At 34.8% G+C, this 12,888-nt stretch overlaps 1 protein-coding gene across 1 annotated transcript; it reads left to right on the plus strand.

The window, feature by feature from the left end:
• The first annotated feature begins 1,620 nt into the window (after nucleotides 1-1,620).
• Nucleotides 1,621-7,196, plus strand: LOC128209443 (uncharacterized). The gene is made up of 3 exons (XM_052913468.1): nucleotides 1,621-2,196; nucleotides 2,696-2,723; nucleotides 5,774-7,196. Exons 1-3 carry the CDS (start codon nucleotides 1,754-1,756, stop codon nucleotides 5,888-5,890), a joined length of 588 nt encoding a protein of 195 aa, XP_052769428.1. The 5' UTR covers nucleotides 1,621-1,753; the 3' UTR covers nucleotides 5,891-7,196.
• Nucleotides 7,197-12,888: the final 5,692 nt, after the last annotated feature.

Below are 12,888 nucleotides of genomic sequence, written 5' to 3' on the forward strand. Positions count from 1 at the left end.
AGTTTCTGGTCGAAAAATATGTACGTGAATTGTATAATGAAGAAGTAGTTGATCATGTAGAAAGAGTTACTATGAAAAGATTTAAACCAGATTTTTAAAAAAAACAGGTTGCTACAGAAGAGGGACAGGGTGCTAAGTGTTAAACGGGCACATTGCATTTGGCTGAAAATAAAATAAACAGTAAGAATTTGATAGAAAATGTTAGATTTTTTTTAAATTAGGTTGTATAAGGTTTATATCAAATCATATCGTGTTAAAGGTTTTCTTAAAAAGGGAAATGTCAGATAATTTAAAGCATTTGATTCTGTGCACATGCTGGTCTCCATGCTACCAAAAGGGACAGGGTGCAGCACCCTTCCATAACTCCCACAACATCACTTTTAAATTCGAATGTAGGCCAATCGGTTAAGAAGGTCAAACGTCATGAGCACTTGATTTAAAAAATGCCATATTTAGCCTTGGTAATTTAACCCTCCAGCATTTCATTTTCTTCACCAATCCTAATTATACTTAAAAAGAACATCTCGGCCAAGTTTGAGTTATGGCCAAATTGGACCACTAGGCTCCAGCTATGTCTATGTGATTTTGATTCATATAAAATTTGGAGTTATTGCCTTTGATTTTCAACAAGGCTCGATTTTATTTTTACTATGTTTCCACACCCTTCTTTCAGTGGATATATATGTGTTGCTCCGAAATTAGGAGGGGCTAACCATGAAGAGTTCAAACTAGGATGTGAGACGTAAATAACCACATCACGGTGCGTATCCATATCGCTACCCTCTTTGCGAAATCTAATGTAACGGTACCCATTTTGCAAATGCACCGGACATTCTCTGCTAAAAAAAAACGGCGATGGACAACAATTCAATGTTCATTCTACTAGAATATTATAGCTAAGTTTTTTGTAATGTGCTCATTCTTTAATTACTGCTACTTCACAATAAGCTACACAAAATCGATGTCTTGCCTCGCCCAGCGCCGCTGCAGGTTCTGCTGGCTTAAATAAACCACTTGTTTGATTATGTGCACACCTTACATATTACATGTATTCATTTATATATCATATTCATACAAATTGCAGAAAATTGTCAAAAATATATGTAAAATTCAATAAAACACCCTACTTTCGGTTTAACAGCGGCACGGGTAACCTCTTTGTTATTGATTGGTTATATCACAGGTAACCTCTCTGTCAATTTATTTTCATAGTACAGTCGCTTTGCAGGGAAATGACTGAATTACTTCCAGCAATTCTAACAAACTTAGAACACGCCGGTAAATATGCTGAGTTATGTCAGTTTCTTCGACTGACAGCCGTAAACAAGTTTCCGTTAAACAACATATAATTCTTAATATTGCTTGAAAAGAAATTGAGAGAGAGGTTACCTGTGATGTAAAATATTATTTTCATATTGTAAAACACTTAAACGACTTTTAAAACATATCTGTGGATAGCTCATTGAGAATGTTAAACTTTTAAACATGTCTTTTCCCCCTTGTGTAAATAATAAATGTGTAAATCGTGGCTTAATTGTTCTACGCTTTCAGATTTTTCCGTATTAGCCTGATGTAAAAAGGTTTACTATCAGCTGAGGTACGTACAAGGAAGTTAAAGTTATATATAAAGCTTTGTTCATTTAGTTTAAATAGCATACCCAGAAAACGGAATAGAAAAAAAGAAAACAATCTTCACCATAGGTGCTTGTGAAAAAAAACTATGTTACTTCAAGGAAAAGTTCGCTGAACGACAATGGATATTTGTTATAGCTTTTTGGATGTCTGTTCCCTCGTGGATCTTGCACCGTGTCCTCCTCCGGACATCGAGGCCAACACGTTTTATCAGCATTTGACCGCAAGAAACTTGACCGTGCAGCTTGTGTTACAGATTGCGGTCCGGTGTGGTATATCAGATATATCACTGACTTCTACAGATCGGACTACTTTGAACAACTTATCTTCCACTGGGTTATATTGGACAACTCAAACCGATTCGACAACGAGACACACCTATTCGACAAATCAAACATTTTCGACAACGACGCAAATCGAGTTTACAAGTCAACCCGATTCGACAACGAGGCAAACCATTTATGGGAGTAGTAATATAACTACCCTCTGGAACAATCCAAAATTCTTAATTCCTGTTTGCGCGGGAGTTATGCTAGTTATCATCATTACCTTTATCGTTTTGAGGTAAGGAATGACGTTTGTGTTTTCTATAATGCTACTTTGATAATGTTGCTGTTCTTCACTTCCTAGACACACGGGTCCGTTCCCGAGCAATATCTTGTTGTTTTTCTGTTTCCGAGTGTTAAAGAAACCAAAATTCCAGATGAGGTTTCATATGCAATTGAGTATTATTCCATACTTGTTTGGAAATTCCACATATCAAATGAGAATTTCAAGTGACTGATACGCAATGGTTTTGAATTAATTGAGTATCAGCATGAAATCTAAAAGTATTTGCGAAGGAATTCATGAGCATACATACACTTCTTTAGATGTTAATGATAATTTGTGTTACAATTACATAACTATACTCAGAAAACGTAGCAGGCCGAAAGCTTTTCAACGCTTGAAGCTGTTTGATTGTTTTCCATAGTGCTACTTTAATAATGTTGATGTTCTTCACTTCTTTCTGAGACGCACTTGTCCGTTCTCGAGTTAAATGAGTGTTGCTATTCTGTTTCAGAAAGAGACCATGTCAAAGAAGTAATAAGGTATGAAATAAAACTATATTTCATCTGACATATAGACTATAGACTATGCGGGTGAAATGGTTTGCCTCCCCCCCCCCCCGGTCATTTTTGTACACCAGGATTTTATGAAAGTGAATACTCTTATAAACATGTTAAGACATGTCTACGCCTAATAGTAATAATAATGGCCGTTGGGTTGTTTGAAACTACGCCATTTAAAAAACGTTACCAAATACCTTTCGACTTTTACACATAGTTTTCACTTATAAAATACTATCATTAAATAAACGACGTAGTACAAAAACTGAATTATTTCTTTACTATATACACATCAATATTTTTTCAGTTAAAAAGAAGATGCTTGATGCCTCACAATACTGTAATTTACGTTACTTGAATATTTGGAACATTGTATGATAAACAACATTCATAAAAGTAATCCGCATCGATTTTTGGAAAAAGCTAAGACTTACAAATTCAGACGGTACTGGTGAATAAGACATAATGTCAAGTATGGTTTCACTGTTTCACTGTCTACAGTGAGAGCATTTTTTGTCATTCTGCAATCCTATCTATACAAATATCCTTGTTCATGGCGCAAAAGCAAACAGTATTAAGAAAACCAAAAACCAATCACATATTCTGATGAATGTGCCTGTTGATTTCATTACTTGGTAAAAATACGTTATAAACAATTCCAATGTAAACAGGATAAGATTGATTGACTTAACACTTTTCTCATCACAACTCTAACTCTTATGCAAATTTTAATTGCACAAAAATGAGCGACTCTAAAATGTCAAGAAATATGACAAAAATACAAATCTGCATATACAATACGTTACTTGAATAACAGAAAGTGGGTGACATATAATAAGAAATTTACTTATTATGAAAACAATTTGATACGAGTATCCGGATAGTATTCGAATACTTGATACGGATATCCGGATACCGATTTGATATCCGGTTTCCATCCCTAGTTACTTCATATTTCAATAACATGACTGGACATTTTAAATAGAAAACACAACACTCCTAAATGTTTTATATTAATGGACTAGAATTATCAATTACATTCTACAACAAATATAATATTGCATCTATAAATTGTAGTTTACGTTAAAATGGTAAACAAGAATATCATTAACCATGCAACATTACTTTATTATAATATTTAGCAGATCATTTGAGATCCCTCAAAACACATGTTGCATTATATGTTTCATTACATTAAAATAATGTGACATTCGTTAACATTATGTGTCATATACGTGGCAAAATTCATACCGACACATCTTACCGATTATGCATAGTTTACGTGAAAAATACACGTGTATAAGGTTATAACTTATAGTAAACTTTTGAAAAATAAACGGTTATCTTCAATGAGGTCAAGTTATCTCATTTAATTCTGATAACAGTTTCAAACCGATATGCTCGCAAAATAGCAACATCTTGCTCTAGCAGGTACCAGATCCAACAATCATATTTTCCACATCCTCATCGTCTTTTTATGACTCACTGAAATAAACATCTTTGCTAGTAAACAATGTGTCAATTATTTATTGTGAAACAACCACTTGGTCCTTGATTCAACCATTTCATTCTACATCTCTAAGTCGTAGTGGGTAATTTTCATGCATTTTAAGAGATGCTCTTCATGTAAGGGATGCTATATATGACGGAAGTAAACTCATGTTGATGCTTTTATAGGAGTCTATAGTGTTAACTAAGTTCTTTTTGCAGAATATACCATATCTCCATTTCTTCACATTTGTAAATCTTTGTTCTTTGTTTACCATACAACAGTCAAAGCGTTCGATTCTTTCAAGAATGTGACCAAGTTTAGATACTTATTGTAGGCTTTTTTGTAAGTATTGCATTGCCGTCATTTATGTGTGCTACACCCTAAAACGGGTTTGAAAATATTCCGCAGTTGCTAAGAACCATGGAAATGGACCAAGGGAAAGGGTTGTTACATTTTAAAAGTTATGAATTTTATAACACAAATTCATGCGGTTTAAATTATAAGAAAATCTTCACAGAACTTAAGAACAATGATTAACCAACATTTTACTTCATAAATGTCCATTATACATGGAAGAAATAGTAGCGAGAAAACTATAAAAAAAAACGAAGTGTAACTTAATTTTAATATTCATTACACTTACACACTCTCCCTAAGAACGTAAACATATCTCATTTTGTGGCGTTTTGGTTAAGCTTTGGGAAAATCATACCCTTCAAAATTGCCCCTGGGCGAGCAAGGTCAATTGGCAGCTTTAAGCTACACTCTCACCGATTGGCCGTTTTGACACCTTTTTTTGTCTTGAAATGAGCAAATAACTGCTGCAAAAAAAAATCAGATCGCAGTTTTTCATATTTACGGTCGAAAATTGATGTTTTAGGGCTACTAACGCTTTAAGAAAAATGAGTTTATCGGCATAAAACATCATTTTTTCGACCGTAAGTATGAAAAACTGCGATCTGATTTTTTGTCAGCAGTCTTATATCACTGGTTTCACTGGTACATAAAAAACGGCTCATTTCATTACAAGAAAACAAATGTTGTCAAACGGTCAATTTCTGAGAGTGCAGCTTTAAGGTCTTAAGGTCTTTAAGGTTTAAGTAATTCCATCTATTGATTTCACTGACATACTTGAAAACTTAAATTTGCCATATTTTCAAGCAAATATTTTATTTGTGTTACTTCAACTAAGTATAAAAATATCCATATTCATCATGCGCATTTTAAGCTCAAAAATTCACACATTGTCAAAATCATTATGGTGCTTTATCTGGAGGGCATGACAACTGATATGTCCTCACTAAAGTGAAGGCCTCGTGGCATGATTTTGCTTTATATTTGAGAAAACTTAATTATTGTTATTATCACAATTGAAAGTAACGTCATGGAAATAAAACCAAACCATTTTGTCGCCGCCTGTCGGCTTAAGACTTTTTTGAAATTTAATGAAAAGGGCCTCCTGATCCGAACACTTATTTCGGTAGCATGTCTGTTTTACAAATTTGAAACTTTATTTAATAGCACATTATTTACGACATAGGTGCATACGGCAGGAAATAAACCCGTGGATTGGAAAGAAGACAGTTCAGCCGTGACAAAAGACAATCAACCTCCTTGCACTTACCAAGAATCAACGGAGACAAGAATGAACACCTAAACGATTGTACACGAAATGTCAAATAGACAAATGGAGCGAACAAAAGAGAAAATATATGACTGAAACAAATGGATATAACGAAACTCTTGATCCATGTGTGAGAAATGGACATGGAGACTTATAGTTTATTCCGTTTCTAGCTCATCTTTAAATGTGTTAGCTGCTAGGCAAATACCTTCCGTAAACATGTCATTAACTGCCCACTGCAGTTGTGAATGTGCAGTTTTTAATAAGCATATATTATAAAACAGGTATTTCTTTTTAAGATGTTGGTCATGGGTTACATTTTAAATTTATTAAAATTTTATTTGCAATGTTCAATTGCTTTTTTATAAAGCATGGAAGAATAAGACGTAAATGGAAATTAGCACATATCCATTAAAGATCCACTCTTACTCCCAACTTAGATGTTTATCAAATACAAAATTGTTGCAGCGAAAGGATGAATAAATATCGAAAACAAAAGTTCATATGAAGGATACCGATATTTCTACCTTATGAGTTGGGTTTTTGTATGGTATCAATAAACACATTCTGTAAGTAAATATATTCTGAAATAAATATGCTTAGTGTTGTTGTAGTGAAGAACAGTACCTATTTGAATGATTTAGGTTTCTACTTAACCAATTCTGTTCTGTTTAGCTTAGTTCACTGTAGAATATGAACGTGTGCCCCTGCACAAATCCATATTCATTCACCCAAGAAAAGATTTAGTTTTTGCAATGGAAGCTAGTAAAAATATGAAATGACAAGAAAAGGGAGCGAATTGTTGTTGGTATAGAGATATTGCGCAAAGAACATGCACGTGTAAAAAAGAAGTAGTTTATAGAATGTTTTCTCCAATCTCATACCCAGTGATTTTCCACAACAAGAAGAATAGGTATCGAGTACAGTTGAATTTCGTATAAACATTGTATCAAGATTATTATTTTTTTCAATTCTTCTTTGTTTTTATAATTGTTCAATTAATCATTCAAGGTGCATTGAGGTTAAAATAAACTGTATATATATATATTTCCAATTAAAGATGATTTGCTTAGTATTTATGGTTTCGTGATTTCTATAGTTGCAGTGATTACTGTATTGTAAGAGAAGTAACACTGCGAGGAGTTTGGTGTTTCTTAAGTAAAACGAATTATAGCCATGTTTTAAATAGGACAGGATGCTGGAAAAGATGGACACGACGAGCGCATTGCATTGTGCGGAAAATAATTTTTGAATTTGACACAACATGTTAAAGACTGTTTAATTGAAATCATGTTAGCTTTGTTCTGTAAAATATGTTATGTTAGTCATTATAAGTTTTAATTAATATAAAAACAATATATTATTATGTAAAATATTTTGTTCTTTGGAGACTGAAGGGTGTACACGCTTGAGGGAGGAAGGGTGCTCCTTCCAACACTTTACAGCTAAATCCCCACAAGCACCATCAGTCAGAGAAGTCGATGAAAAAACTTCTGAAAAATCATGTTTAATCCAAATGACTTTTATTTTACGGGAGAAGGAACAGACACTTCAGTATCAGAAATATCAAATTAGTTATTTTAGATAAATGAATTGAAATTATACTCAAACTGATTGATACAAATAACTAGTAACTACAATTCAAAGCAATTACACTGGTACTTTTTTAAATGCTTCGTTATGTTTATGTCCTCATTTGTCGGTTTTCAGATGAGAATGTCAATACAGGGCAATTGCATGACATAAATTGTTTACAAATTCCTTATTTATATTTGTTCCCTACATTAAAAAAGAACATGGACATACCATCGTATTGTACTCTTGCTCCGTATCCAACAAAACATTCATGAAACCAACATTCAACATGATAAGAGCAGCAATATTAACCATCTTTCTTGGCATTGTTTACTACAACATTGAATATTTATGCGAAAAGCTACAGAAACAAGCTCAGTAGCAAAAAGTTTAAACATAAACCCGGTTTAACGGCACTGGGTAAATGCCAAAGACATAAAACATAAAATCACAAACAAGAAACGTGGAAGAACAGCTCAAAACTCCACTAGCAGCACAGTGCACACATACTATATATATAAAAACTAGGTATCTTAACATGGAAATGGAACCACTCGAGTGTATATAGCAATAAGAATGTCTGCCATCACAGGGCTTCGCAATCCTGACAAATTGTAAGAAAATCACATTTTAGCTATGAGAAAATATTTTGACTAATATTCTTAAATAATTAAAGACAATGAGAGAGATAAAAATATCAGCTTTCAGGTAACTCATCAATCCTAACTAAGACATATGTCTTATATGACGTTTGTGTTATTTCAATGCATTTTCGTGAAATCAATTATGTTTTAACTGAATAATTAAAGATCAGTTTATGCAGACCGGGAATGAACAACTTCAGACATATAGCATTTGTTTGAATTACAAACGTTTAACGCTAATTTTAACTTAAAACCCCCCACTTAATTTCCTAATAAAAACACACTAAAGTGCATTTGACAAACCATGATATATTTGTTATAGAAATTGATGCTTACTGTAAAATACTACTACTACCATCCATTAATTAATTTTACAAATGATCTAGTCACGATTTTAATACTTTATAATTGGTTTTATCTGGTAATGTTTTGTAATAATGGCATAAAACGTGTTTTACGTGTTTTGTATGCTTTGTGTGAGATGTTTTACAAATGTTGTTCTATGCAGATGCTCCAATGCTAGAAAACACATTCGTTTCAAGGATGCGGATTGTGTGCACATCGGCTGCTTGTCTCAATCATTCAGCGGTTAAAGTTAGACATCTGCATTTTATCTGATGAACCGTTCATCCGAACTGAATTAAATTGATGCGAGAGCTTCTTCTATGACACTGATATACAGCGGCAAATATCAACGGAGACAAAGTATGTAATAGGTAGAACGATAGTAAAGTTATGGAGACCATAGCCGATCGAATGTTAGTAGGTACGTGCAGCCATCTACAGGCGAGCTTAATGTCATCACGAGGAAATCCTGCTAATCCTAGATCCTATTCACAGATCATATCACAAAACTATGAAAGCTGGAGCAAGCATACCTGAGACCGGACTGTTGCAATGTATAGATGTCTTTTTAGTTATGCAGAAAAATGCTATTTGGTGAAACAGGGGTCATTAAAGTGGCACAAGAATGCTCGCGTTTTGGCCGAATACTCACTTTTTTGAAAGTGGCCAAAAAGATACCTCTTCGCGCTTGGGGGACCATCTGTTTTTAACGGAATCTGTTTCTGTGGTACTGGGTCTTGTGAAATAGATTCACAACTAAAACTGTGCGTAATCCATACGATCAGTGCTTTAAATGTTATGGTGTTTGAGGGTGTGTACAGAAAAAAGCGGTCGAAGTAGATTTGTTACTAGTTTTGATATACACCCTGCCAAAAGAGACACCAGGACTAATTCTTAAATTGACAAGTCTTTTAACAAAACCAAACCTCCCAACGACCCTGCATGAACCTGGCCGCACCCGCAGTCCATAACAACAATGATTCACTCTAATCGAAAAGTGATTCCGTAATACAGCCACTTCCGTGAAAGATTTTTTTCGGTTGTAGCAGCCCAGAAATCCTTGTATTGAAGTTGTTTTTCAGGGCCACAGTAATAACATGTGAGCAAATTGTAAATGTTGAATACCTCATACATTTGTTTTAATAAATGCTAGGGATTGGAATAGGAGCTTTAACAATTGTGTCTGTATAGGCGAACATAATCTGTCGCCTTTTGGAACATATTCTTTATATTTCACAAGATGATATGGTAAAGTTGTTATCCTACTATTTTCAGGATTCACAGATTGAAACATGTAGCTTTGATCATTATTATTTTTCTTATTTGTAATAGAGTCATTAATATGTAGCTGTAAAATATATTTGTCATTAATTGGAAGTTCCACTCTACCAATACTCGCCACTCTGGTTTCATCATGTTGTCTCTTGACGATATGGTGTAAATACCCGACAGCCTCAATCGGATTCAGTCTTTTCCGTTTTAAATTCCTTTTGATAACACTTTTAAATCATTTATTAGCATTTTAATTGTATATACTTGAGGGAAACCTATAACCTGTTATTGACCTTATCCCAGCGGTCATTGATTGTGTTATTACTTTTATAGGTGACACAATAAGAATAGAATTCTTCACCATTTGGATGCCAGTAGCACCATATGTCTTAACATTTCCAACTTGTTGTTGATGCTGTGACACATACTATCTACTTAACATGGATATTTCACTTCACCTATTTCCCCGTACAACAAAACAAATTGGTCATCTACAGGACAAGGGCAGCCTACCACCAATTTGTCATTCTGCTAAAAAGTAGGTTGAACCGTTCTGGGGAAAACGGTTTCATAACACTTGACGGACCTGTTGACCATAAAACATTTAGCCTTAGGGTATCATGTAGGTAAGAGCAACCTGCCATAGAAGCTGTATGGTCCTAGTTTGCGTTGTCCGCAAAAAAGAAGTACATATATGGTATATTTCTGACATCTCTCGAAAGTTGCTCGGGATCAGGAAAGACAATGGTCTCATTATTAAGGACTTGTTTCATCTCACACCAGTTGTATATGTGTGCGTCTGAAACTGCTCCATCCGTCTGGACCAAACATCAAGCCTGGGAACCCTGAAGTCCCACTATTTACTGCTGTTTCTGTCGCCGGGTGCCGGATACCCAATAAGCAAGGCAACCCGTTAGTCTTGGTTCACGGGCTTGCCTCCAGGTATCGAGTTTGGTGATGCGGGGTGTGATCCAAGTTAGGCCTTCATCGAACAGTTCCATGGGTTGGTAGTTGATGAAAATTTCTGGCTTTTCTCTCAAATCATACTGGCCCAGCTGCTTCCTTCTTGGGTTTGACTCAGTATCTTCTATATCGTCAAGGTCGCAGTGCGCTTCTGTTTAAATAATAATTTGCAATCATAAGATATCCTTCTTCCTTTGTTCATGAGAGCAACCTGCTGCAGAAGTCTCAGCCTACAAGCAACATTCACGGTGAACCGGTCAATGTACTATAAATTAATGAAATCCATAAACTCGTTTCATTCCAGATGTGAGCAGCTTAGCCAACTCGGGAAAGTAACGCTTGTGGAATCCTACCACTACCTACGCAATACAGTCACAGTGTGCTGTTCCTCATTGCAAACGGCTTTGTCCGAATTCAGTCGTACAGTGTTATTTAATTGTCGGAATTCTGACTTGGGTATAAATGCCGAGTTTAGTATTGATTACAAGACACTTCCTGGACGGACTCGGCAAAAACAGTTCGCATTCGGCAAAATCTCGACGCAATCTAAACTGAATCGGCAAAAAGCAGCAATGAAAAGTTTCTCCAGATTATGTACATTCCACAGGATACCGTTCAGATACCGTCCAGACAACACAAGATACATGGTATTATTACGATTTTGATCCGATACAGCATAATCTGTCACGACATAGTCACGACTGGTACCCGACTAGGCAATATTTAACAAGTTAGCCGAATGTTACGGGACGCATCTAGCTGTCGAGGGTGCTTGGCCGACCTCTCCGTGCCATTCACGATCAGTAGGACTCTGTTATGAACGTAAACGACTGAATTCACAAAAAAAGATAGGACATTCAAGATCGTTGAGGGTAGTATTCCGACTTTTCGTTTTGAAGAGCTGTCTGATCTCAAACAGCAGTCATAATCGGCACTGTGTGAACGCCGCATTTAATATAAAGTGACTTAGGTTTCAAGAATGTTTTTCGTCTAATCAAAAGAAAATCGGAATAATTAAAAAAAGACTCCTTTATTCAAATAAATTTTAATGATAAAAAAGGCGAGGAAAAGGCGTATGACTGGATAGAATATATGAACACTTATTGTTACCAATTAAATAATCGAAAAGCATGCGGAGTGATATTGTAACATGTGATTTACAGAAAAATAAGACTTAAGTTATGGTTATAGAAAATTGGAAACAAGGTACAGCATGTGATAAAACGAAATTTACAACATTAACTTTTTGGGATATTTTAGCTCACCTTTTGTAATCGCACCTGACCACAACGTAGTATAGCTTTGGTAATCGCCCTATGCCCGTCATTCACAATTAATTTGTTATAATACATTTCTTTCATCCTCATTTCTAAACAAATCTTATTCAATCTTAGTCTACAAAGTCGAATATTGGTGAAATGTGAATAGGGTATATTTACAGTTATTTTCCTGATTTATATGATGTTTATAATATAACTCACCCATCCTAATCGTACTTAGGAAAAATTTGTACGACCATAAGATCTCGATTATTAGGTCAAAAGTTATTGCGCGAGATTTTTTAAAATAATTCATCTTCACTATTTTTTTAACTTTTGTTACTTCATTTATTCTTCATTCGCACAGATATTTACAACCAGTTCGATTGGGGTCCAAATCGGTTCAGAGGGTCAAATGTTATGAGCCCTTTAATAACATTAAGCCATACTTAGCCCTGTTTACACTTTATTACCCCCAATTTCATCACCACTCCTAATCATATCTAAAATAAATATCTTTAACGTAGCTTCTTATGAAAAGTTTGATTATTTGCTATATTGGACGAGTATGTGTTTAGTTATGTGCCCTTGATTTGTTTTTAAAAAAATGCATTTTTTTACTATCCTTACACTCAAGCAAATTAATTTCCAATGATATGTGTGTCTTGCTCCTGACTGCGGAGGGGCTCTCCATGACAAGTTCGAACTTGGATGGGAGACGAAAATAATAAACCATATGTGAGTGAAAAGGACATTTATTCAATGTAAAAACTGTATCATTACTACGCGTTTGACAACTCTTCGTAACAAATAATTCACGACAAGCGTTTTGGGTTTCAAAACAAACCCATTAAACGTGTTACAATAATCACAAATTTTCCCAATACGAATTATTCTTAACAAACACATTCACACCCTTTCATTCATTGTATATTGCGTAAAAGTACCGAAAAAGTGTCGCGAATATTAAATT

Source organism: Mya arenaria, chromosome 11, assembly GCF_026914265.1.
Source record: "Mya arenaria isolate MELC-2E11 chromosome 11, ASM2691426v1".
In the NCBI taxonomy this organism is placed as follows: Eukaryota; Metazoa; Mollusca; class Bivalvia; order Myida; family Myidae; genus Mya; species Mya arenaria.